General features: G+C 37.0%; 1 protein-coding gene and 1 long non-coding RNA gene across 3 annotated transcripts; one reads left to right on the top strand and one right to left on the bottom strand.

The window, feature by feature from the left end:
- Positions 1–28: 28 nt before the first annotated feature.
- Positions 29–26,376, bottom strand: C4H18orf63 (chromosome 4 C18orf63 homolog). Of its 2 annotated transcripts, XM_088798054.1 has the most exons (9): positions 26,208–26,376; positions 24,353–24,431; positions 22,456–22,512; positions 18,203–18,314; positions 17,565–17,606; positions 15,974–16,050; positions 12,655–12,764; positions 11,903–11,999; positions 7,099–11,790 (listed from the first exon to the last, which is right to left on the bottom strand). In XM_088798054.1, exons 1-9 carry the CDS (start codon positions 26,339–26,341, stop codon positions 11,599–11,601), a joined length of 900 nt encoding a protein of 299 aa, XP_088654180.1. In that variant the 5' UTR covers positions 26,342–26,376; the 3' UTR covers positions 7,099–11,598. The 2 variants fall into 2 exon arrangements, with proteins under 2 accessions (XP_088654178.1, XP_088654180.1); XM_088798052.1 differs by lacking the exons at positions 11,903–11,999; positions 12,655–12,764; positions 15,974–16,050; ... (3 more) ...; positions 24,353–24,431; positions 26,208–26,376 and adding exons at positions 29–1,479; positions 3,881–3,970; positions 4,163–5,179 and having other exon boundaries at positions 10,313–11,583.
- Positions 4,680–7,076, top strand: LOC141573122 (uncharacterized). The gene is made up of 3 exons (XR_012498688.2): positions 4,680–4,808; positions 5,554–5,708; positions 6,108–7,076. It is a non-coding gene; the product is annotated as an uncharacterized LOC141573122 (long non-coding RNA).
- Positions 26,377–26,771: the final 395 nt, after the last annotated feature.

The following is a 26,771-nucleotide window of genomic DNA, read 5'->3' as shown; positions in this document are numbered from 1 at the left end:
CAGATGAAAAGTACTTCTATTTGAAATACCTATTTTTTTATTTAAAATAAGCTACTATGTAGGATACAACACAAACAATTTAAGCATCAATAAATAATGACCATGACATCTTTAAACATTTATAAATACTGACCATTTTTAAGTATCAGTAACACCCAATACATTGTCAGCATAACACCAGATGATGAGCAATTTGAAAAAGCACAAAATCTGGTTAGTGAACTGGTCAGTCAAATAAAAGCTAACCATTGACAAACTCATATTTTTTTTCACCTATTTGCTACAGTATAAATACAAATAAAACTATATAATAATGTATAATTATATAATAAAATATAAATAAAAACATACAAATATAGTAAGCAACAAATACTGTGAAATTTAAAATGTGAATAGTACACGAAAAGCACTTTTACATTTCTATGAAGATTCTTAGCATTAATTTGGCATATTGCGGGGGAGATACACAACAATATAAAATCCTGCTGTGCCACACACACAAAATTTGGCATATTGCCATAGGTTTTTAAATGTACTGGCTGACCTAAGATTCTGGATAACATAAAGTTATTGATTTATGGTTTTAAAATTATAATGATCATAAAATTAACATACAATTTGAATGTGAAGAATGATTTAAGGGCAGGGGAGTGTCCACAATGTATATAAATAATAAAAAATGGAAACAAGGAATGCAATTTGTTGTCCTTAATCAGGTTTGGAATTATTCTGGCTTTCAAAATTATAATCTTTAAAATGAACCAAAATCTTCCTTGATTTCTCCAGTGAATCCAAGCAGAGCAATTTGGTCTAGAACCTCTTCTCTGAACGTGGGTGGGAAATAAACAATCAATCTGTCCCTGTAGCTCTGTGGTAAATCATACACATACACATATACACGTGTATGTATGTATATGTGTACATATATGTTTGGGGGTAAACTTTCATTAGGATAATTATAAGATGAAAAATAAACCTTTTACACCAGAAAACAAACTGATCCTAAGGCAAGCAGGCTTTGCCATGTAGGTCAGCATTTCTCTAAATGAAATACTGTCCCATAAATTCTACATTTCAGACACTGATGGAGTGGAGGGGGAGCTGTGAAGATTATTCGCATGAAGAACTGGAAGATACTGCACAGCACTTACGCAGCGGGTTTACCTGTTGATTACTCTGCTAGTGTAATAACAATGGAAGTCTCCATACCTAAGGCTCGATGACTGGACAGTAGCAGGCAGGCAGCCAGGGGACACATGGGCGAAGCAGAGAGGAAGACCGTTTTCAAGAAGGAGCATGTGCCGTGCATGACTGAGTGACCAAACATAGGTACTTATTACTGCACGTCCATAACACATGTTTTCACCGCAGCCACGAAAACAGCACCGCATGCCATTCTGTACTGCAGTCTGCTCACTATCCATCACACCAGTTTTAGAATGAGAGAGGCACACTCAGAATTAAACTAGACGTACTTCCCTACGAAAATGGGAAAATAATTGTTAGACGAGAGAGAATTCTGGAAAGCATAAAAGGTATATAGTAAATTAATGAACTAGGTACAATTTCAAGAGCAAGAGTGATCGTTAACAGCTTTGAAGCCAAGTTCTTGTTCACTTTTGCCTTTGGTTGCAATGCTTTACTGAAAGAGCAAATATGGTAAATCACATTAAAAATCAAAGTTCAGCTTTCACTTGGCTCTCTAATGGTTTTTTAATTTAATGAAGGAATGTTAATGAGGATTTTTGGTTTCTTTTAAATATCTTACTAAAACAATTATATCACATCTTCCAAATTAAACATCTGAAATGTCTGAAAGCCAGAATAATACTAGTGAGGAGCTCTATTTCTGCTTCTCTCTTCTTACATGTTAGATAACTTTGCTGTTTGCTTCAATGCATGTATGTTCCTGCATCTTTGCCAGGAACTCAGACTGGGTGTGCTAGAGACCAGACTACACAGCCCATGGCAGTCTCGCCACTTCGCTGACCCATAGCTTCATCCACTGCCTGCCACATGCATATGCTTAAATGAATAGGTTTGAACAAATAAACCTCCACTCCAGTATTTTGGTTATGTGACTGGAGGTTCTAGTTCTTCTGTGAAATAGGTTTTACATTTATTGAGGGCTTCCTGTTTCTTTGTGAATTAAAGTCAAATTTAGAATGTCAATAGATATGGCAGATACTCCCAAAATGTAATGTGTATATATATACTTTTTTTCTTTAAAAATATGGTATCTCTTGTCTGCTAAAGATACATATACTAAGGCACATATGGGTGAAATTATATGCTGTATTAAATTAATTTAAAATAGTACAGTGAAAAGTGTATCTGTGAGAAATAGATGAAACCGATTGGCAAAATATTAATAACGGTTGAAGCTGGATGATAGGTGCTTAGAGGTTCTTTATACTGTTACATATCTACACTTTGTGCGGTTTGAAAATTTTAGTAATAAAAATGAGTTGAAAAAAATTTCAATAATAAAAATAGCTAGGGCAAAATATTTTCAACAAAACTATGAATTGGATATTTTGCGAAGATGTATATAAGACTATTTACATGACATTGTTATCAGAGTGAAAAGTTGGGAAGAACTTAAGTGTCAATCAGTAGGGACAGTTAAATATAGTACACCCACATGCAGTGGACCGTATACGCAACCATGAAAATAACACTGCCGAGTGAAAAAGGGGGGCCCACAGCAGCTTATGGGGCCAGAGCCCGCGGTCACAGGCGTGCGTGTGAGTATCTGTCCACTCTTCAGAGTGCTGATCTCTGCAAAGAGGAATTACAGGTGGTTTGCAAAACTTTTTTCTTGAAACTGTTTTCTATTTCTCAAATATTTTACCGTGCTTTGTATTAATTTTATATTTGAGGGAAATTATTTTCCACAATGATATTCTATAATTATTCTCATGTCATTCTTTCTAGGTGATGGGAATGATTTTTTATTTTTATTTTTAAGTCTTAAGTAATTCAAAGCAGGAAAGTACTACTCATCTAAAAAAATTATGAAATCTGGAATAGGTTTTCTTTTTAAAAATGAAAAATTTTAAGGCATTCTAGTACACACGTTTTTTTTCCTTAACCACCTACTGAGTGCATTAAAATGTAAGATGTCAAAAACTACATGAAACACAATATATGAAATATATAGGAATACACTTAAGTACCTTTTGGTTAAATCAGGCTGAAATTCTATTAATTATAGAAAGAAATAGCATTTGGAAGAGGAAAGATGAAAATGTTTTCTAGTTTGCTCATAAAGTATCTGAATTCAAAGTATTCCAATAGTTGTAGGCAAAAAAAAAGTGTGGGTGTTGTAGTAGCATGTTTGTTTTTTGGACAGAACAGATGGCAGAATGGAGTCACATGTCACTCCCAGACGCGCGGCTCTGTGACTTCTGGGCTGGGGGCTCAGCAGCATCAGCTAAACCTTAAGCTTAACTTAGGTCAGCACTGCAACATTTTGGGATTACATTTTAACTTAACGATTAACCTTTGAAACATCATTTAAAGTAATTATCTCGGGTCAAAGTCTGCAAAGGCACATGTTCTCCTGGCTGTGGAACCTGTGTCTGCAGCTGTGTGCCCTCTTAGTCTGCAAAGACCCCAGATCAGAGCAGCGGGAGCCAGCAGTGGGACCTCTCTCAACCTCACCCCTTTAGGGTCCTGGCTCAATGTCACAGTTGCTGTGTGCAGTCCTTTTCAAGGGCTAGACTGTTCCCAACATTTCCTATTTCCTCACTGATTTTAAGGCTTCAAGGAATTTAAAAGTAACTCCTTATCAAGAGGTTGGAGATTCCTAAACTTGGCAATTCCAATTCAGATAATGTTAATGGAAAAATAAATCACAAGATGCCCCCTAAGGTACCTGATGGGTGTTTCCTTCTTTCGCATCCTTGTCGTAAGCTTTAGGAACCACAAGCCATTTCTTAGGTTTTGATTTGTCCAAGTCATGCACCTGTAATCAGATTAAAGAATCACATTTTCAAATAAATTAACTCTGTATACTTGTAGTCACTGTGTTAAGGCAGATATTCTGTTTCTTAACATGTTTCTAGATGATCTTGGGCAAATCCTTTAAATCTTTTTTTAGGGGTTTTAAAGGTCTATCATATGATAACTATCCACAGATTAAAACTGGTTTTTTTACCTGGTTCGTAGAACTGGATTGTCCATAATGGATATTACTGGAATGAGGCTTCTTTGAATTTTTTGAAGATTCCTGACATAATTTTCTTTTAGACCTGTGAGCTGTTCTGCTTCCTATCAGTCTGTGGTAATCTACATCAACTTCTTCAGTTTGATTTACTGATTGTTGCTGTAGTAGTTGGGCATTTTCCATTTCTGTGTCTGATTCAAAAATGTGTGGTTGTCTTTTCACTTTTAGTGACTCATGTCCTTTCCCTAAAATTTGTGTTATATATTTGCTTGTTAAATTTTCTCTTCCATTCACTTGAAAGTCAAGGGCACTTTTTGTTACACCTAAATTGTTATTTGACATCTGAAATCCTAAACTACCAGAGAGTTGTTTACTTTCATTTATACTCACAGTTGATGATTTACCACTAGAAGGGGGATATTTTATCATATTTTTACAGGATTCAGTATTTTTTTCTTGTAGAGGTCTACAAGTCTTCTGGTTTAAATTTCTACCATTCATGTGAGTGTTACGATTAGATCTTTTTTTTATAGCTGGATCTAAATTCAGTTTGTCATCCTGGATCACACTGGCTTTAAGGGAAAGCAACATAGATTCTGTACCATGTGCTTTTCTTTTCAGGATGCCAGGTTCTAAGGTATTTTTGTTTATCTGTAACGATCGTTTTTTGAAAACTGGTATGAATTTAGGGGTGACATTACTTTGGGAGCTAAAATGTGTGTCTTGAACTTGAGGATTTCCTCTGTTGGGCTTTGGTACTTCCAGACGCACTCGTGGTGACTTGTCAGACAGGGACTTCCTTCTGCTCTGAACAGCATGTGGCTGGAGGCACAGAACCGAGGACCCACAGGGCGCCTGCAGGTTGACTGAAAGGTCCCCCTTGTGGTCCACGGCTATTGAATGTGGTGGAAGATGCTGAGCCCGGGAGGGTCCTGTGGAAGGGGCCTGAGTCAGAGAGGACTGGAATGTTGGTTTAGAGGTCAGATTGGGTGGCTTGACTTTGTTTTCCTGAAAGGATAGATGAAGAAAGTTTTAAAAACATAATAATGTCCTTAATGGAAAAGAAATGATATAAAATAGCATCAAAATAAGAACATAAAGTAACACTACAATATATAAAATAGGTAAAGAAAAACAAAAACCAAGTGTGTTTCTCAAGGAAATGCATATATTTTTTTATGGTTTGTATCCTTTTTTAGATACCATCCTTTCAAGATGATATTTTAAGATAAAGATACCGCTGTAAATAAGATAAAGATATGTTGTAAATTCTATATGTCAACTTGTAAAAACTATAGTTAGCTACCCACTGTACTGCAAACATGCTCATGATGCTGTCTTCTCTCCACTTTTTTTTCTCTCGAATGCCCTCCACTATGAAGTCTGACAATTAAGCAATTTTGGAACTCTTTTCATGGAATGGCCATCAGAGCTGTCGTCGTATTACCCTTGATGTCCTGAATGTCATCAAAGTATCTTCCTGTCAATATTTCCTTTATCTTTGGGTAAAGAAAGAAGTCATTGGGGGCCAGATCAGGTGAGTAGGGGGGGTGTTCCAATACAGTTATTTGTTTACTGGCTAAAAACTCCCTCACGGACAGTGCCATGTGAGCTGGTGCATTGTCGTGATACAAGAGACATGAATTGTTGGCGAAAAGTTCAGGTCGCCTAACTTTTTCACACAGCCTTTTCAGCACTTCCAAAGAGTAAACTTGGTTAACTGTTTGTCCAGTTGGTACAAATTCATAATGCACGATCCCTCTGATATCAAAAAAGTTTAGCAACAACTTTGCAGCCAGTTCGTGAAACTAATTGTCAGAACTCGCACGCCACTGTCACTTTGTGACAGTAAATGGTATTTAACATCCATCTGGCCCTCCTCCTAGTTTTCCTTCTAGAGCCTGGAAATCTAAACTCAACATTTTTTCCTTTGCAGCTAGGGTTCAGGATGTGATTTAGGATCAGCCAACTGGATGCACTCATACACTATTTGGAAGAAAGAAGTGAGGTGAAGCCACACATCCGCGGTTTTTGCTGAAAAGTTGAATTATGAATGCCTTCAATTGTTTAGCTGCAGAGTTAGCAGAGGCTCCAGTGTCCACTCGCCAGCTTTGCGGGTGTTTAGAAACAGAGCTTAGGGCATTCGTTCGCCTGACGTGGCCTATGTTAGGCAAACACACCATGCCCTCACCCTATGTAGACTTTCCCCTGCACAGAGATGCTATCGTGGGGAGAAGAACAATTCTTAAATTTGAATGAAATTCTACCTCAGAGAGATGTTTTGTCAGAAGTTACTGCGTCATCTTAAAGTGTCTACATTGAATTTTTTTTCCATTTGATGAAAAATGCGTTCCAGAACTAAGCTGTAATCAATCATAGAAAATCAACGAACAGCCATTTTTTTTGACTCTTGGGTTTCATAAACTAGTAACTTTTAAATAACATACTTACTACTTGAGATACAAACGAAACAAAACAAAACTAGAACAAAAAGAACAAAACAAAAAAACCCACCTACCTCATCTGGGCAGATTCATATAAGAATAAATTATTTGCATTCTGACATAAAACTTATCTAGAATATGTACCTGAAACATTTATATTCACACCCTGTTTCATCTTCATCTTTTTCAAAATATGTATCTGATGGAAATAATTTCCAGGAGCTTGTTTTGCCCCCAGCCTGTCAATATATTATTTACTCATTCTTTCAATTTCTAAAATATAGTAAGTAACCCAAAGGGGGAACCTCTAGGTTTATATTCAAAATTTATAAAAAGATTACAAAAAGGGCCCATGTAAACAGCAGATGAGATCATGAATAATTTATAGAACTTAACATACTTAAGTGCTCAGCAAACTAAAGCTTTGTGAAGTTACAACTCAACAAAAACATATGCTTTACCACATTATTACTGTTATTCTGCCAGGTGTCACCAGCAAATGTGGCTTAGTTGGCTTTTAATTTCTAGAACTTTACATATAATTTATATAACTTTGTACATCAACTGGAAATTACACAGAGAAACCAAAAGCTTTAACCTATATTTAGATCTGAATAGATATCTAATGGAGGCCTAGAATTAATGATTAAATGAAACTTGAGGATTGACCAAAATGACCAATCAGATGTGTTTTATCTATTAAAAATCTGGTTCTACATATTGTACAACCTGAGTGTTTATTAAAGTTGAACCAGAATTCAGTTAAACTTAGATCTAACCATAGTTTTGTAGGAAATACAGGGTTTAGAAGAATATGTTAACTTCAAATGACATGACATAAAGCAAGCAGTTCAATCTGGAACACAGGATATTTTCCAGGGCAAACCCAGTTTTCCCAGCAAATAACTGGCATAAACTAAGGGATGTGGGTTTGGAATGTTACAGAATAAAAGAGACTTAAGAGACCTAATAACCAAGTGAAATTATGTGGCCCCTGCCTGCTTGGATTCTGATTTACACAAAACACCTAAACACAAATCAGTGAGATAATGGGGAATTGGGGTATGATATGGTATCACATACCAAGGAATTACTGTTAAATAAGTTTTTAAAAACCTCTTGTGAGACAGAGTGCTTACTAAAGTGTTCACATATGAAATAACACCGTATCTGGGATTTGTTTAAAACACTCCAATTACCCCTCACCCACAAATCTGTCAAGGAGGAACTAGATGACACGCACAGGAGCGTTCATTATACTAATTTATGTGTCTGAGAATTTCCATAAGTTAAGAAAAAACTGGCTAAGCACTCTGGCTAATTTAGATTTTTTTAAGTCAGCTGAGTTTTATCAAGTAATCTTATTGATTTATTTTTTCACTTTTTAAACGTATGCTTTTTAACACTGGATGAATCTTAGAGCTGACTTGTGGTGTCGCAATAATAGGAACGGAGTTTACTGAGACCTCACTAAGTACGCTTGTTATGTAATCTGTGAAAACAAAACAGAAAAACCCTACGAGGACACAGCATGCGCTGCCCCTCTGCCGGGAGCGCTGGCTGGCGCAGGCCACCTTTGGCTGTCGTCCCCTCAAGATAGCCTCAGGGTGGCGCAAACCCAGGGACACAGGGCTGGCGCCAGCGGCGGGGTGTATAAAGGCCTGGCTGTCTGGGCCAGGGCGGGCCGTGATGGGCTGTCTTAGCTCAGAGCTCCTCGGAAGGCTGGCCGGGGCTGTCGGGGCCCTGCTTTGCCTCAGGCCTCTTCTCCCCTTACCCAGTCCCGCTTCCTGCCTGGCTGTCTGCAGGTGCTGACTCCAAGGCAATCGCCAATAAATACCACACTCACCAGACTCATTTCAGAGCCGGCCTCCCTGAGAGTCCCGGTTGGAACAAGTGCTGTTATTACCACCACTACCACACCCCGCTTTATAACTGAGGAAACTGAGGCATGGAGAGATCAAATAACTTGCCCAAGATTATACAAGTACTGAGGGGTCCAGATCCAGACAGCCTGTCTCTAGAGCCTAGGATCTTAACCACACATCTAAACTTTTTCCAACTACAGGACTGAGATTCTGACTTGGGCACAGTCCTAGTTTTGCAGTGTATTTAGCTGTGTGTCTTTGGTTAAATTATTTGGATGCTCTGAGCTTCAGTTTCCTCTTCTGCAAAATTGAGGAGACAATTCTTTATTCCAAGAGTTTATTTTGACAATTAAATGAGATGATACACAAAAAAGCCACTGGCACACGTAAGACAATAAAAGTGAGTAGGAGATGTTCTTATTGTCAGGGTTCCAGCTGTTACGTGCAATATAAAGACCAGAATTTCCAATTAAGTGTTATTTTACATGTAAGAAGCAAATTTTCACAAGTATATTGTCTGGAGCCACTATTTCTGAAACAGATATGGGCTGGACACATTCAGTACTCAATAAATATATTCAATAACAATGCCTGATGTAATGACTTATCTTCCAAATTCCTCAGGTTTGGACTTGGCCAGCTTCTAAACTGTTACAAGTGTATCTGGGAAAAATTTTAAGATTCATTATCATAAAGATATCAATTGGTATCTGTTCACCCACACTCCCTTCTAAGGAAGTGGCCTCACCTACAGCCCCTGAGGCTCTCATGTTTTTACACCATCTGTACAAGGTGTTGGCCTCTGACCTAAGGATACCAAATCTACACGCCGGCTAGTGACAGATGATGTGGTCTGGCCTGAAAAGATGAGTGGGGTCTATCATACTGGCCTTGGTGAATTGTAACTAAGGATTATAAAGAGGGTGAAACAAGTAGCATGGCAGCAAAAGCTGAAAAAATGCCATGAGGCATCGTGTGTGAGCCAATGCAGCGCGTGAGCCGAAACCACTGGCGCAGTGGGAACTGCAATAAGCAGAGACAACTAGTGAGGCGAAGGAATGCGGCTGAGCAGACACGGAGACAGTCATGGAATTCATATTATGTTTCAAACTGCTCAAACTTTTGACTTCCCTTTGATGAAAACACACAATTATTTGTCATTCCAAAGAAAGAATATTGTGGAAAACTTTAAATTCAATTTCCTTAGATTTGTTCTTCAAAAACTTTCCTCTTAATTTTGTTTTGACAATGAAATCTTATTCTAGTGAGTGTGAAGATAAGCCACCACTGTTTCTTCATCAGTACTGCTCAACTGCTTCTTGTTTTTCATAAGATTTTACTTAGCACATCATCTTACAATGGAAATGTAATTAATTTAATTTCTAAAGATGGAATTATTCAAAGGCTTTTTCAACAATTAGACTCAAATCGAGTGGCAGAAGTGCTAAGTAAACTGGGGTTTGTAGAAGGCAAATGTTTCTAAACTATAATGTAAGGTCATTTATGCATTGCAAAGGCATTTAAGGAACACTTATTATGTATCAGGCCCTGGGATAAGAAGATTGAGCATGACCCCTAGCCTGCGTGAGCTCACACTACATTGGAGAAACAGACCAGTAAACAAGCACTACTACAAAAGCACATTAAATATAATAATAATAACAACTGGTAGTGACAAACGGTTAAGTACTTAATAACAGCGAACTGTATTAGGGGAATACTGCACCAAGAGAAAAGAATTACAGCGCAGTGGGTTAGGTGGTCCATCAGGGAAGCAAGAGATCCAGGTAAGACAGTGTGTAGTGTGTCCCGACAGAACACAAATCTCTCACCTGTGTACGCGGTTTAGTTAGTTCTTGGGTGTAGTAGCATGGTTTTGTTGTCATCTTTATGGGAAATCCACACATATGAGGCAGTTTAGATTTTAAGTCTGAAAGAAAACTTTTCAACACGCCTCCCAAATCTACCCTTGGAAAGAACTGTATGGGCTGACTTCGGATGCAACTGAGAGGGTATGTGAACAAAGTTAAAGAACAATGAAACATTTTTTGTATATAAGAGATAGCAACTTTCATGGCATAAAAAGAAAACATTAAAATAATAACTGTTAAAAACACACACATAAATAAATCCCAAGTATTTGATTATTGCTTATTTATTTCAAGCTAAATAATTCCAAGTTTATAATCCAAAGCTAAAGAGCATGTTTTCTCACAGGGATTTTAATTACCTCGATTTTAACACAATCAAGACAACTGATTGTATCCCTATTATATGGCTTTCGACTGGCAAATCAACATATCCCAAAAATGACTTATAAGAAAGCTACTGTGACTTTTATAAATTACAGAAACAAGTGTTTATAGTAAACAATAAACACGTTGCATCTCCGAAAAGAAGTAAAAATTCAGTACAGAGAAACAACACATGGAGATTTTCTTCAAGCTCCAAAAGCAGTTTTTTGAAAAAAGCAGTTACTTTTCTGATGAAAAATATTCTGCAGATTTAGAGTAATCACTCGGCATCTAATGAAAGGGAATAATTGGTAAGTGTCAACTTCACTTTTATATTACGGTTTGGGTTAGAATACAGAAAGAGAACATTATGGCTTTTTTCTCTTCCATGGTGAAACTCCAGCTGGTCAGAATACAGACAGGGATGGTGAGATCCGTATTAAGACCCAAGAGTTTCACAGGAGCACTTGTGCTATTTTTGTGTGTAGATTTTAAAACATAATGTTAAGATATTTTCTAAAATCAATGGGTGCATTAAGTGCAAGTCAAAACCTCCAAATTTTGCCTGTAAAATAAAATAACCTTCCAAAAAGAAAAATCTTTGTTAAACAACTACTTCTTTTCCTTCCACCCTTTCAGTAATATCCAAAGTGCCACAGGAGGGAGCCTTTGGCTAAGGAGAATCCTATGATCATTTTCTCAATTTCTACTAGGGATCATATAAACGTTTTTCTATCTACTGTAAAGTTTCGTTGGCTAAGTTGTTGCAGTAGTGTTAAGGGGGGAAATATCATTATTAAACTCACCCTCAAATAAAAATGGGAAAGTTCTAAGCAAAACAAAAACACTCATGCGGATACAAAGAAGTACAAAGGAAAGTAGTTTCACTTAGGCACAGAGAAGGCTGAAAAGGACCAGAACGGGGCAGGAGAAAAGACTGGATCGCAGGGCAGCCAGGGAGTGTCTGTCCAAGGGGTGCGTAAAGGATATGTCAAGATCCTTCCTCCTATCATTTTGAAGTAGATGCTACAGTATACTTCAATATCGCCACAATCTTCTGGAAGTTTATAGCCATACTAAAAATTAAGATCAAAGTTGAAATTCTCTTGAGGGAAAGCTAAACTTAGGTTAAATTATAAGAAGCAAAATCAAGTAACTTCTAACGCAATGTGTATTTGTATTACGTACCAGGTTATCCCAGTGCATCTGGAAATCTTCGTATGAGCGAAAAGGACAGTCAGGGGGTGTAGTATGAAGAATACATACTATCTTTCCCATTTTCATACTATGAGAAATAAGAGTTGGTAAAATATTATGAGCCAATGCTTATAGTTTAACTACGTGATTTGGAAAGTGTTCAAAGGTATGCCTGGTAATTGTTAGACTTTAGGGAAAAGTTTGTTAAGAGTTAAGTGAATTGGAGTCAAATCTTTGTTCCCCATCTATCTTTTCCTGCTTCAATGATTCAATTATTATGAATATGCTTGGTAGTTAATGTTCTTTTTTTGTAAAGCTGGTTAAAATTTCCTCTCAATAGTACCATTTATAGTAATAACAAGACATTTTTTTCCTGAAGATAGTACAGACTTAAAACTTAGCTCTTATCAAATGATAATGAATCATTAATTTTATATAAGTTTACAAGGTTTTATTGAGTATTGTAATAGTTGTAATTTTATGAGATCTATAAATTTTACGTTTTAAAAACTAGATCTAATAAAAATGTACATGTATAATAAACTCATTTTAGTAATTTGATAAAGGAAATTGATGGCTCATGAAAGCATGACAATATTATTTCAATATTTTTTCTAAGCCATAATTCAGTTTCAAAAATTCACTAAAAAGGTTTATACTTTTGAACATATCTGTGTTGAAGCGAGATAAAAGAAAACTAATATATCTTGAACCTCCCCATCTATACTAAATTGAAATCTCACCTTGGCAAAACGTAGCACCAGTTGTTTAAAATCGAATGTCCCTCAATGACAGCATTCTTGTGATTATCAAAATCCTTTATAATACTCGGAGAAATACCAAATTCTCTTAGCTTTTAATAGAAATAAGATTTTAATGCGTAAGTCCTCAAAATAATTTGGCAAACAAAAAGAAACATTAACAAACACATACTGATTTGTTATACACACTCGCACAAACACAATTATAAAGGCTGCGTTCCATTGGCTCATCACACCCACTTGACAGCGGTTCAGCTCAGCCTGTCTCTCCTCTATACAACATAGCAACTATTTCATACGTTCCTTTTTATCTTTCAAATCAAAACTATTTTGTACTGTCTCACAGGAACACACGAACTAATTTTTATAGCTGTCGGGAAGTGAAAAATGTCATATAAAAAATGTAAGTAAAAAATGTTGTTAAGTGAGATTTGAAGGAGCTGATGACAAACTATAACTTAGGGAATCAATTTAAATGAATTGAACAAGTATGTATAGAGAGTATCATGTTGAGTAGAAAAGAGAAATGCATGTTCCTCATTTTGGTGTTTGCTCCCCTGTAGAAAAAAGCTCTCCTTTCCTGATGTCGCTGTGCCCCTTCCTTCATTCCTCCCGAGAGCAGATGAGGTGACTTATCTGTTTGGTAAAATTGGGACTCCTTACTCTTCCTATTGGAAGCTGGCAGGCTGGCAAACAGTGGTGTTCTGCATTCTCTCGGTCATGTTGGGATTGGTACTTGATCTCCCCAGGGAGCCCGTGGGTTTCCGTTATTGTCATACGTGGGTGGATCAATCTACCTAATTCTAGAGTCTAGATAGCCTGCATTCTCCAATAGCTGTTTATCTTTTTCAGTAATAATGAGTGTAACCATATACCTGTTGAAATAAATAAAATGGAGCCCAAACTTGAAAATGCTTTATGCAGAGAAAACCAGTTAGGCCACGTTAAGTGAAACCTAATCTAGCTTATTCTGCAATGCAAGCAAAATTTAACTTATTTTTTGTAAATGCCTCCAGAAATCATAAATAAAACTTAAATTGTTTTCCAAAATGGTATAAAATAACTTTTAACCAATTCCCTGTCATTTGGAAAATCCCATTGCTATACTCGAGCTTTATAAAGATTAAATCTCTTCTGCATTTTTGCTATATAAATGGTCCTGTAACAACACATCTCTAAGTTTCAGTCCACTGTGGTTTGAAGACTCCTGGTTCACAAACTGTTCTTTTATGTACAATAAACTCTTATTAAATTCAACTTTAATTGATCTGATTTTATTTTTAACATCTCCCAGTTCATACATGTTGGACCAGTATCCCGTTGGATTAAGGTCCCTTTCACTCTCAAAAGTGTCCATTTTGGATGATAAATTACATTCTCATCCTCTTAATAAAGGTGGTATTCTGATCGCTGTATGTCTCACTCTTCTTGGTTAATCTCGAATTGGTTCAAAACTCGGGTATATAAAACAGAAGTATCATCTGTAGAAAATTCAAAGGGCAGTGAGGTGCAATAATCAGTCCTTAAGGAGCTCATTATAAACTGGGGATGTGAAAATGAGGAGTGTGCTTCTAAAAATACAAGGATGTGTGTGAGCTGGTGGGGAATAGTGTGGAGGTTTGAAAGCGCTGGAACTCACACTGGGTCTGGGGCCTTGGGAAGGCTCCTCGTGGACATGGGAGACTCATGTCACGCCACTCACCCCAGGTCTGTACATGCAGGTCAGCTTCCCTGGCTGACGCAATTCCCAAGGGCCAGAAAGTAGATTCTATTCATCCCTGACTTGTCTATTGCCTCAACAAAACATGTAATAAAAGAGTTAAAGAGCAAAATGAATGCAGTAGCATTTGAGTTGGCCCTGAAAGGAGGAGCAGGATGTCTAGCCAGTCAGGGGCGCGCTGCGCAAGGAAGAGTCACCTGTCCTATGTCTGGGGTTTCTCGGTCTGGACACTATCCACACTTTGGGCTGCTTAACTCTTTGTTGGGGTGGGGGTGGGGTTGTATCTTGTGCCCTGGAGAATATTCAGCAGCATCCCTGGCCTCTAGCCATTAAATGCCAGTAGCAACACAGCCCACCCCCTTTGTGCAAACTAAAATTTTCTCCAGACATTAGGAAATGTCTCACGGGGAACAAAAGCACTCATTTCCCCCTCCACCCGGCTCTGTTGAGAACCACTGTTATGGAAGAAGGAAAATAACACTTACTGAGTTACCGGTAATGTGTAAGTCTCTATGCTGTGTGTTATGAAAATTAGCAAATAAAAGACACATCCTTTACTATGAAGCCAAAAAGTGTTATGTGCAAAAATTAGATGCAAAATAATTGCTACCAGAATGCCAATGGGGGATATTACATTTAGTATGTGCTGAAATTGTGCTTTTGATATTTGGAGATGAAAGAAGAGGGAAGAAGTGGGTGCTGAGGCAAGAGAGGGTGTGGAGAGTCTTGAATGCCACCTAAAAAGATTTTTTTTTTAAATATTTTTTTTATTGGGGAAGGGGAATAGGACTTTATTGGGGAACAGTGTGTACTTCCAGGCCTTTTTTCCAAGTCAAGTTGTTGCCCTTTCAGTCTTAGTTGTGGAGGGTGCAGCTCAGCTCCAGGTCCAGTTGCCGTTGCTAGTTGCAGGGGGCACAGCCCACCATCCCTTGAGGGAGTCGAACCGGCAAGCTTGTGGTTGAGAGGACGCGCTCCAACCAACTGGGAGCCATCTGGGAGCTCAGTGGCAGCTCAGCTCAAGGTGCCATGTTCAATTTTAGTTGCAGGGGGCACTGCCCACCATCCCTTGTGGGACTTGAGGAATTGAACTGGCAACCTTGTGGTTGAGAGCCCATGCTCCAACCAACTGAGCCATCCGGGAGGCAGCTCAGCTCAAGGTGCCGTGTTCAATCTTAGTTGCAGGGGGCGGAGCCCATCATCCCTTGCGGGACTCGAGGAGTTAAACTGGCAACCTTGTGGTTGAGAGCCCACTGGCCCATGTGGGAATCGAACCGGCAGCCTTCGGAGTTATGAGCATGGAGCTCTAACTGCCTGAGCCACCGGGCCGGCCCCCTAAAAAGATTTTTGAGCAAGGGAATAATATGATGTGTGTTAAATGACAGAATATTTTACTTGGGTAAGCAGGTTCAGAACAATATAAATATATTAAGAATTTAATAATATGGATTTTGAAAATAAAAAAATCTTATCACTCTTCTTGTTAAAAATTAAAACCTACTAGCATGTTAGTAATAATAAGAAATCTGTTAAGTATATAGTAAATATAGTAAAGTTAATCACAGAAATTAAAATACGTGGTACCTCAGGTGGTGGCAGTCTGATCGTGTAAGCGTCTATACTCAGACAAACTTGAGTTTCTGTTACATTGATGTTTAATACTGAAAACAAAATATTTGATTGTAAACTTTCTGGAATTATTACTCCCCCTATCACTCTAAATGTTTTAATAACAAAATAAATAACTTTAACATAATTTATTCAAATTAGAAACCCAGAAAAGAATGGTGTTTTTTCACACATGGTAAAATTTAATCACCACGTAATATTTGAGTCTGCAGATGAGACATGTAAAAGTAGACAAGGGCATGAAACAACACGGAATATGGGTGTGTATGTGTTGGGGGAAATGTCATAGGGCAGGTTATAATCAGAAAAATGAGACATCCTACAGTTAAGAGGAAAACACAACAAGACTCTTTTACAAGTCTGACATATATCATATGTGAAAAATGGAGACTGTTTTCTTACATCGGGAGAAGTACCATGCCATGATTCTGACTTCAATAGTCTTGCCAACAAATGCCCTCAAATATAATGGCGGATACACTCCAGATCTCACAGAGCCCCAAGGCTTCTACCTCACTTTCTCATAATTAAAGTTACTTATACAAGTCAGAAAATGGTTATCTTGGGAAAGGGTAATCCCTGGAAGAAAGCAGAAGGTGCTTTTGGGGTATCAGTAACGTTGTTTCTTGATCTAAGAATTGGTTATAAAGATATGTTTAGTGCGTGAAAATCCAATGAGCTATACACTTCCAATTTGTCAGTTTTTTGTAGAATATTACATTCAGTAAAACTAAAAGAAAAACTTCTAACACAGAAGTGAGGAATTTTGCTCTCCTTAACTGTAATCTCTGATAGCTGTAGTCCCCTGGTAGCGTTTGGGATGAGACAAAATTTAGGTAATGAACCCATCCATCCAGAGCTACAGTATCATAACTGCCTCTGTTCAAGGTCAACATAAAACTAGCACAAGGAAGGCAACTCAGACTGAAGAGTAGTGACTCACAGAGGCCAGCCCAGGATTTAAGGCTATGCCCAAATGGTGGTGAGGGCTGCTATGATTGATTAGTGATGTCTACCTGGGTTCGGATTGCCACCTCTCTGCTGTCTCTGGGATACTGTTTAGGAACTTGTCTACCTGCAATACAGCGTTCATATCATTGAAAGAATTAGACTAGACCTTATCATAAACTGTGTATTTTAGATTGTCTGTGTCTCTTTAGACTTCTTCTTTTCTTTTTTAGGAGAAAAAGAATCATGTTCTCATAAAAAATAAAGCTTTTACAACACTACCAAAGAAGTTTTGATGATATGATTCTGGAAACTATACATTATAAATGCCTGCAGAATTAAACTCCTTCATAGTCATAATTTTCTTTCAGTGGAGAAATAAAAACATATAGCTTTTATTCCAAGTAAGAGAAGTGAATTTTGTCTCATATAGGTAGAATGTGTATTTTGAACCAGAGGTGACTTCCTGGGTGAAATTGTGATTATAATAACCTGATTAAATTACAATATAACCTAATCAAGATGATAACAATCCAACACTGGTTTTTAACTGTTGATTATATTAATGTTTTATCTACTGACATGCATGTTTACTTACCAATGGCACTTTGCTTTCCCCTCTGAGAAAGAAACTCTCTTCCTTAAAAAATGATAGGATATGCCATATTATTATAACTCATAAGTCATGCTTGATAAATATAACCTTTTTATGTGAAATTACTGAAGCTAAGAAAAATGCATTAAAGTGCATTTTTATACAAAGGAGTATCTGATGACAGCTCAGAGAAAAAATATAATTGCTTAAAAAGTATCTCTCCAATTAAAAGGACAAATATACAATTATTCCCTCAAACATTTATTTCCTGATATAAAACACTTAGAAAATGGTCAGACTTGAACACAAAACTGAGACTAGCCTTTTGGTTCCAACAATACTGGTAATTTGTGTTCATTTTATTATAATGCTCCATAACTTATATTTCTTTCTTTCTAAACATCAAGTATTATATAATAAACAAATTCGCTTTAAAGAAACTTCAGCAGGCCTCTGGATATAATCCCAAAGTAAGGAAATGACACTTATTGTCATGGGCGTGCTTGAGGATGCTTGGTTGGAGCTATGCTTTAAAAACTACTTCCTAAAAAGAATGTATCTTGAAATTAAAAGCAGGTGCACACAACAGAGGTAATCCAGTACAGCAAGCAAGCCGCAATGACTGACAGAGATAAAGTCACCTTGCACCAAGAGATGGCCAGTTTTATTCCAGGCTGGAGCAAGTCTAGCTGTGAGTGAATATGAAAGGCAGTTTTGAAGAATCACAGGAATTACTCTTTGTGGCTCCTCCATCTAAAAATATTAAAGGACAAAATATGGGCAAATTGACAGCAATCAGTGTGTCCCTATAAACTCACAGAGAATGTCTGTGTTTGGATCACCACCCAACAAACAGGGCTGCTCTCACAGTCATCACTACAGCCAATGCTATCTGGTTCTAAAGTCGAAGAAGTGTTAAAATCTATTCACTCTGAAGCCGTGACTGTTATGCTGTGACAGCCAAGTCCCACCTGCTTCTCCTGGCCCAATAAACCTCATCTTTCAGAGCTCCTGTGCCAGAACCTGAAACTTTACTTTGCATTCTGCTTTACACGGAGGAAACCAGACCAGAACTATATTGTAATATTTGGCATTATCGTTCTGTCTAGTTCAACATCAAAAAACAATGAAAATACTTACATGGGCACACATGCAACCAGCACACATGCAATTGTACAGAATTTTTAAAAATTAGGACTTTTGCTTCTGACCAATGAAAGTAATAGGATGCAGGTTTATCGTTCCACTTGAAACAATGAAAAAGCTGGGCAAGTTATATGAAACAAAGGTTCACAAGACGCTGGACATCAAGCAACAAAGAAAAATCCCCAAGTGATGGGAAAGGAGTCCTGGAAGAGCCAGTGGGCTCCCTGGGTTGAGCAGACAGAGCTGAGAGTCCAGGCAGGACAGGCAGCTGGAGTGTTGGGGGCAAAGTGGTGGAGGTGAGAGGGCTGCACAGAGCGGGGACTCTGAGATGAGCTGAGTCCTTCCTGAGTAGTCAGGTGAGTATGGATTAGCATAAACTGGGGAGGAAACTATTCTGGGGTTGGGAAAGGATCAGGGCTGTTTGCTGTACAAACATCCTTTCCAGAAGAAAATGCTGCCATTGCCTCTACAAGCAAGACATGCAGAAAAGTGAGAGTGTCAAGGAAAGCGGTTTCCCAATATTACCCACCCCTCACTGTCATACCATTTTGGCTTCTGGAAAATTTTCCCAAGATGCAAGTAATTAATCTGTTGGCAGGGGACAGGGCCAAATCTGTTCAATTTGTCTCACAGAGAATGTTATGAGGGCTACCATCAATAGTACTCCAAGCAGCAGGATGAAGTCAACCTGCAATGCTGACCTCAAACACGCCCCAGGGTCCCAGACCCAAGCAGCTAAATAAATCCCATTAAGTATCAGGATCTATCTTAGAGCGCCAAATGGCTGTCTCCTTGATTCTGCACTGACTTTCCCCTTGGCCTGAGGTATTAACCCTGACACAGCAGGATCTATCAGTTTGCATTCAGCCTTGACACGCAAGCAGCAAGTTTGGGGCGATTCTACCATTTACAAACATCTTGATTCATGACCTGGAGGCCTTTCAGGACAAAGAAGGTATAATTGATCACTTCAGCTAAAGTCTGGGGCAAATTCCGTACCATCCTTTCTCAATAACTGATACAACAGGTAGAGGAAAATAAGTGAGAACATAGTAGCTTAACAACACGGTCAAGCCGCGTGACCTAATTAACACTTATAGACTGCTTGACACAACAGCAGAACACACATTCCTCTCAAGTGGACAAGAAACGCTACGAAGATATACCATTCTGGGCCATAAAACAAGCCTCAATAAATTTTAAAAGATTTAAGCTATACAAAACATGTTATCTCACCATAATTAAATTAGAAAGCAGTAACAGAAAGATCCCTGGGAAAGCCCCAAATATGGGGAAACTACATAACATACTTCTAACTAACCCCTAGATCACAGAAAAAATCAAAAGGGAATTAAAAAGTATTTTGAACTGAGGAAAATCAAAACAAAACATATGCTTAGGAGGAAATTACAGCACTAAATGTTTCTATATTGAAAAGAAGAAAGTTCTCAAATCAATGACCTCAGCTTCCACCTTAAGAAACTAGGAAAAGAACAAACTAAACTCAAAATAAGCATAAGAAAAGAAATAATAAAGACTAAAATGAAAATCAATGAAATACAAAACAGTAAAACAACAGAAAAAACCAATGGAACAAAAAGCTTCATTCTTTGAGATCAATAAGATTATTAAGCCTCTAGCAAGACTGATCATGGAGAGGAAAAAAAAAAAGACACATTACCAATATCGGAAATGACAGAAGTGACATCACTATACATTCTACAGCAAAGGAAAATAAGGGAATATTACAAGTAACTTTATGCCAATAAATCTGACAACTTAGATGAAATGGACATATTCTTTAAAATAGGTAACTTGAATAGCTCTATTATCTATTAAAGAAATTGAAATTGTAGTTAAAAGCCTTCCCTGAAGGAAAACTCCAGGCCTAGATAACTTTATTGGAGAATTTTAACAAACATTTACAGAAGAAGTAATAAAAATTCTACACAAACTCCAAAAACTTGAAAAGGAGGAATTTTTTCCTACCATAAAATTCCTGAGGCCAAGGAGCTTATCTGGTTCACAGCTTTAACTCCAGAAACAAGTAGAGCGCTCGGCATATTATAGATGTTCAATAAATATCTGCTGCCTATGGTTACTATTACGTAGAAAGTATCCATAAAAAGAAAAATTGAACATAACCATGAAGGCCCAATGAGGGTAGGAAGTCAGGCTGGAAGAAAGCTCATGAACAGAAAGGTATTTTGACTCTGGAAGACTGGTGAAGGGAACAAAGCAACTTTACTTAGTAACAATAAGGAACTGGGATAAGTGGGGAAAGAGTAAGACTATAAACAAAATATCTTAAATATTTTGGACATTGGACAACTTGCAGCGATAAAGTCAAATGTATGAGTTAAAAGACTTGAAGAAAATATACCACAAAGCATGTTTTTATTAGTGTGTAAGGACTATGGGACATAAGTTTCTTAATTTTTCATTTTTCTTATAATCTTTATATATCTATATCTATCTACAGATAGATATAGATATATAAAATGATGGTACTCAGTATAAATATTCTTTCATTAACTCAGTATTGAAATGCTATCTGTTCTGATGCTCAGAAGATAACAGCTTTGCTCTTTAGAATTCATCTCTAAAATCATATTGTATCTATTTCTTTGTAACATATTTGTCAAAAAACAATAAAATTTTGACCTTTACGTCAATATATTAGTAAGATTAAATTCTCCAAGAGCAGGCCAGAAAACAGCAAAGGGGTCTCCACTAAACCATGAAATACTTTCCACAATAAAGGACAGAATTTTGTAGGGATTTCTGGAAGACCTAGCTTCTAGTTCTATTAGGTGAATGATATACTGTAAATTTGGTTCTCATAGTTCAGACTTGTCTCAGCAAAAAGACTGAACTGAAATCCTTTCGCACTGTTCATAAAGAATACTGCATTCCCACAGATTGTGACGGATGGCTGAAACCAGCTTTTGGGTTATTCAGAGCTTTCTCAGGGAACTGCAAAAGCACCTCTGGGAATTGCTGAGACGTTGTCATCCTCCTAAAACCTAAAGAAAGCATCTTATCTTGGAGATGATCAGAGACTGCATTCTCCCAAACCCCACTAGATCTAGGAAATGAGGCCGGCAGTGATGCCTCGACAGGCAGCTAGAATAACCACGGATACAGGGCCCCAGAGAAACATGCAGACATGAACTGAGCTCCAGCCAAGTCTTCACGGTCTGAGTAACTGACACACAAGAGGTGCTCAACCCATGTACTCATAGCTTCCTTGCTAAGATCCAGAAACTCATCACCATGCAGAATACAATCTATACTGTTTTGTTCCTACACTTAGCTATATGGTTATGGACAATATTTTTCTCTCTCTGGGTTTCATTTTCTTCATCTGCAAAAATGGGAATATTCACTTCTTGGAATATACATATATATATATATATATATATATATATATATATATACACACACACATACATACATATATATAACATTATTATATATATAAGAATATTCACTTCTTGGAAGATATATATATATAACATTATGCCACATAAAATGCCTGCAAGAAAGTACCCCCCAAAATTAAGCCTCTTCCCCATCTCTACTAAATGTACACAAAATAATTGTTTGGGAAAAAAAATTGTGGGTTCTTTCACATGCACAGCAACAGCTTATGAGAAAGATACTCCAATTTTTGTTTGCTGACAAAAGAAGTTGAATACTAAATCAATATAAACAGCATCTGGAATTATCCTTTAAAAAAACTTACCTTAGCTCCGTATTTTTCAACATATGCGTTAAGTTTTCCAGCTTTATAAAATGGTATCTATAACAAAAATCCACATTTATAAAAATGACTTACCATGAATGAATTATTAAACAAAGCAATATGTAATAGATTTGAAACACTATACAGCAGAGGGCACAGAATCAGGCCAGCATCCTAACAGTTTCTGTGCCCCGGAGAAGCACGTGATGATCACGGTCTCCCTGAAACAGAACCTGTGGGTATGTTCTCAAAATGAGCACAGGCTTTCTGGGGGTGACATGGACCCAGAACCCACGTGAAGGAAAAGGCCAATAACCTGCATACAGTAACTATTTACCACCTACCTTATTATGCAGTAAGTTCTTAGACATGAAGAAGGAAAATGAACCTAAGTGGAGGAGCAAGAGAAACCTTAAACGGCCAACGTGCTCCAACTCACCAGTGAAAGAAACAAAAATTAAAAGAAGATGCTATTCTTAACCTAACAGAGTGGCAGGTATGTAAAGGCTGCGATATCCAGGATTTGTGAGAATGTGGAAATATAAGTTCTTTTGTAAACTTTTTTCAGACACCATTTGTTAAAATGTAATCTAGTACAGCTTTACAGAGAGCAATTTCACAATATTTAGATTATAGCTAAAATGTGCTGCAATCCCACTTCTGAGCATTTGACCTATAGAAACTACCAGAGAAATGAAAATGATATCATTTCAGTGACACTTTCTAAAGCATTGTTTGTTTGTAACAGCACAAAACTAGAAACTCAGATGTGCATTAGAAAGTACTAATTACATTATTGTATACCCATACAATGAAATATTTCACAGCCTTAAAATTAAGGAAGATATATTTATACTGACACGGAACAATATCCAAGAGAGGCTGTTGAAGGGGAGATAAATGAAAGGCACGTTTCAAAACAGTATGTATAATAATCCCACTTTATACTTCAAATATTTTTGTAAAATTTTTTTACAGCACGTAATATATTTGTAAGAAAGCAAAACATATTTTTAGATAGCTATTCTCCTATTATTCTTGCTAAGATTAGGATATTTGAATTTACGAGAACTCTAAAACAACATCCTCCTTGTTCCATAAACTTTTTCAGATAGAAAAGAACACAGATAAGAAATATTTGTGTCTACTTGTTCACCAACAGCTTTTCTTTCTTAAAAGCTATATAAAGGATGAGAAGAAAAAGTTGGATATATCAATATAACCTAGAAAAAAAGACCTGAAGATTTTGTATGATTTATCAGCACTGTTAATAAAAGTTGACTTCACTGGATTCTGGGGAATTAAAATCTCAGAGTAAGAGGATTTTCAGAAATATTTTTGATAAAAATCTCATGATAGTATGATTTTTATGAAGATTTTTGGCACTCCGTTATCATTCCCACTTATATACAGCACTGGGAAATATACTTCTTGTTCTAATTGTACTAACTGTAAAAAAAAACGTTTTAAATAAAATTTCCAAATTAAAAAGAATGTTGATCTAAGTTCTTTAAAAACAACTGGAGATTTGTTGGAATGAGAAACTACTTCCTTTATATTAAGTGTAATTCTAAAGAATAAAATACGAGAAAAGAATTAAGCCTGTGCTATCTTCAAAAGTCATGCACTAACATCTTTTATTCATTAGTAGTCTTTAACATTTATGACAGCGGAAACTAAGTATGAAATTAGAACCACAAAAATGGATTTTAGCATCAGGTATGTCAAAGTTAAAGTCTATTAATGGTTCAATCAAACTACAATCAAACTACAACACAGTGCAATTTGTCTTCATAAGCATCTTCAATCTGAGCTATAATTAATACCTGAATTACTCTTTATTAATGTTGCCCCAAATAATTAGTAATAATACTTTATAAAATGTTAAAATACTAACCGCCATCACCACCCAAATTTGGTTAATTGTTCCAGGTACAGGTGATGTAAGAATATCTTGGTGCAAAAGCAGCAATTGCCTGTGGAGATGAAATATATTAATTTTAAAGTGGATTTGCCCACTGTTTTTACTTTATTGGAACATTTAAAAATCGCCTGGTTCCAATCAAAAGTTTAAGTTTCTTCTAGGCAAAGATTGTGTTACAGATTTCTGTCTCTCTCCCCACACTTAGCATGGTACTTTGACCACTGTAGGCACTAAGCCAAGATTTGCACGAAGAGAATTATAAAGTTTTAATTAGAAAGTTCCTCTCATCTGTGAACCTAAATTCCTCTTTTAAAACTTCATTTCTGCCTTCCGTGTAGACTAGAAGAAGTCTTAACACTGAAAAATCAAGCTCTTTTAACTCCTGTTTCTTCCATTTTCCTTGTTTTTTTTAAGTGGTGGTTGGGGGCACTGGACGCAACAGTCTAAGGATTCAATTATGGGTGAAGTTATCAACTACTTCAACGTTAGAACTATTGACTAGATTTGTTTCTTTCAAAAATATTTTTTTTCCAATTTTTTGATGGGTTATACTTTAGTATTCAACAGCCAAATGAACTTTCAACAAAAATCATCACAATTCAAATTACTATCAATAATTTTGCTTTGTAAGTCAAGGAAAAGGTGGAAAAAACACAAAACACGGTCAGAAATATGAAAAAGTCCAGAACTACTAATCATCGAGGAAATTAAAAAAACACAAAACACAACATGAGAGTGTGTGTGTGGGGGTGGGGGGTGGGTTACCTCAGAAAGTAGTCAGGTGAGATAACCTGTTTCTGGTGGCCATACTCTAGAACCCGGATAAAACAGGTACTTACTTTTGCAAGACTGGCCTTTGACACAGCCAGCTCTCTGCTTTCTCTGTCCCAGCCTCTCTGTCAGTCATTGGGATGATGAGTCAAAACACCCTACTCTGTGGGCATGGCCCCATTCAATTTGAGGGCAAACAGCAGAAAATCTCACATACAATTTTCTACCTATTTGTTTTCTAAAAGGGTCACAGGTAAATGCTCAATAGCTATCAAATTATACCCTAGCAGGAAGGGTACAGGCTCCTGGATACACATGAATGGGAAAATATACAATGGGGAGAAGAAAAGTTTTGTGAATAAGAGCAAAATGAGGACACTCCAAAGAGTGCCTTTCTTATTTCTGACCCCTAGCAATCTTCTAAGTGTTTGTTCCTCTCTAAGAAATTCAGTTACAGATATACTCTTGCCATGTATTCTGAGAGTCTTTTTTTGAGTGCCTCAAACAATTTTAGGGACTAATACATGACGAGTCCTTAGTAGTCATGGAGTTATACTTGAGGCTTCACCTAAGCTGTTTTTCAAAGCCTATCTTGGGTTAGACATTTAAAGATAGTTGCTGGAGAATTACTCTTCAGAAACACTCCTATATTGACCTGAAAATTAAGAAATTATATTAATCTAAAATGTTTACGGTACTTGTTAAAGTGCTTCATAAACAGTAGGTACTCAGTAAACATTTATTATTAAGTATGATTTCTAAGTTTTGGGGAGCCTGATTTATTTCATCAATGTCTATAAAAGTTTTAAATTAATGAGATCACATGAGAAGTCACAAATACATAAAAACTAAACAGTGAGATATTCTATCTCAAGCATTTCAAGTCCTTCCCTAAATGTAGTCCTATATACCTAGTCAGAACAAAACTGAATTTATTTCAAAATTATATACACAGATTAAGTCAATGAGTATTATGCTTTAAAGGAGATACCTCTAAAACAGCTCCTATAGGTCTCAAAAAGTTCAGAATGTGTTAGTTATAAAATGTACTCTTTACCTGCACATCTTAATTTGCGTACTCCTAATTTCAGTATCGGCCACCCCATCACTCAGTATTATCCTGACAGCACAGAGTCTGTGTAAATCTGGAAGTGTGATGAAGAAGAGTGACGGCTGCCTAGGCTCATTCATCTTTTCCTGTTGATTGAATGAATGTCTCCGCAATCAGGCCTTTAAAAATAAACAAACAAACACATAGCAATAAAAAGACAGTAAACTATGCTATTAGTAGGGTTTCAATACCAACTCATCACGAAGTTATATGGTGATGGAAGGAGAACTGCTGGGTGTTGAACACACAATACATAAATGATGTTTTATAGAAATGTACACTTGAAACCTGTATCATTTTACTAACCAATTTAAGCTCAACTTCTCTAACGTGCACAAATACATCAGAAGAAAACAGGTTCCAGCACTTCAAACTTTTTGGCATCAACACTTTTTCTCTCTCTAAGAAGAAATGTGATCACACATCAGCTCAGGAATCTGGAGTGCGCCTAGCCTTGAATCTGATGTCAGTAACCAAATGCCTTTATGGTGCCATGTAAGGCTTGCTGGC

The sequence above is a fragment of the Rhinolophus sinicus genome, chromosome 4 (genome assembly GCF_057876585.1).
Source record: "Rhinolophus sinicus isolate RSI-liver-muscle chromosome 4, RSI-T2T, whole genome shotgun sequence".
In the NCBI taxonomy this organism is placed as follows: domain Eukaryota; kingdom Metazoa; phylum Chordata; class Mammalia; order Chiroptera; family Rhinolophidae; genus Rhinolophus; species Rhinolophus sinicus.
This window is presented reverse-complemented; position numbering and strand designations above follow the sequence as displayed.

Excerpts from the sequence above, each read along its gene's own strand:
- C4H18orf63 (XM_088798052.1), bottom strand. The coding sequence starts at position 10,603 with ATGTGTGTGTTTTTAACAGTTATTATTTTAATGTTTTCTTTTTATGCC. Across the intron at positions 5,180-10,312 it reads TAACTAAACCGCGTACACAG|GAAAACAAAGTCAAGCCACC; the intron begins GTGAGAGATTTG and ends CTATCCTTTCAG. Across the intron at positions 3,971-4,162 it reads AATCCAGTTCTACGAACCAG|GTGCATGACTTGGACAAATC; the intron begins GTAAAAAAACCA and ends ATCTGATTACAG.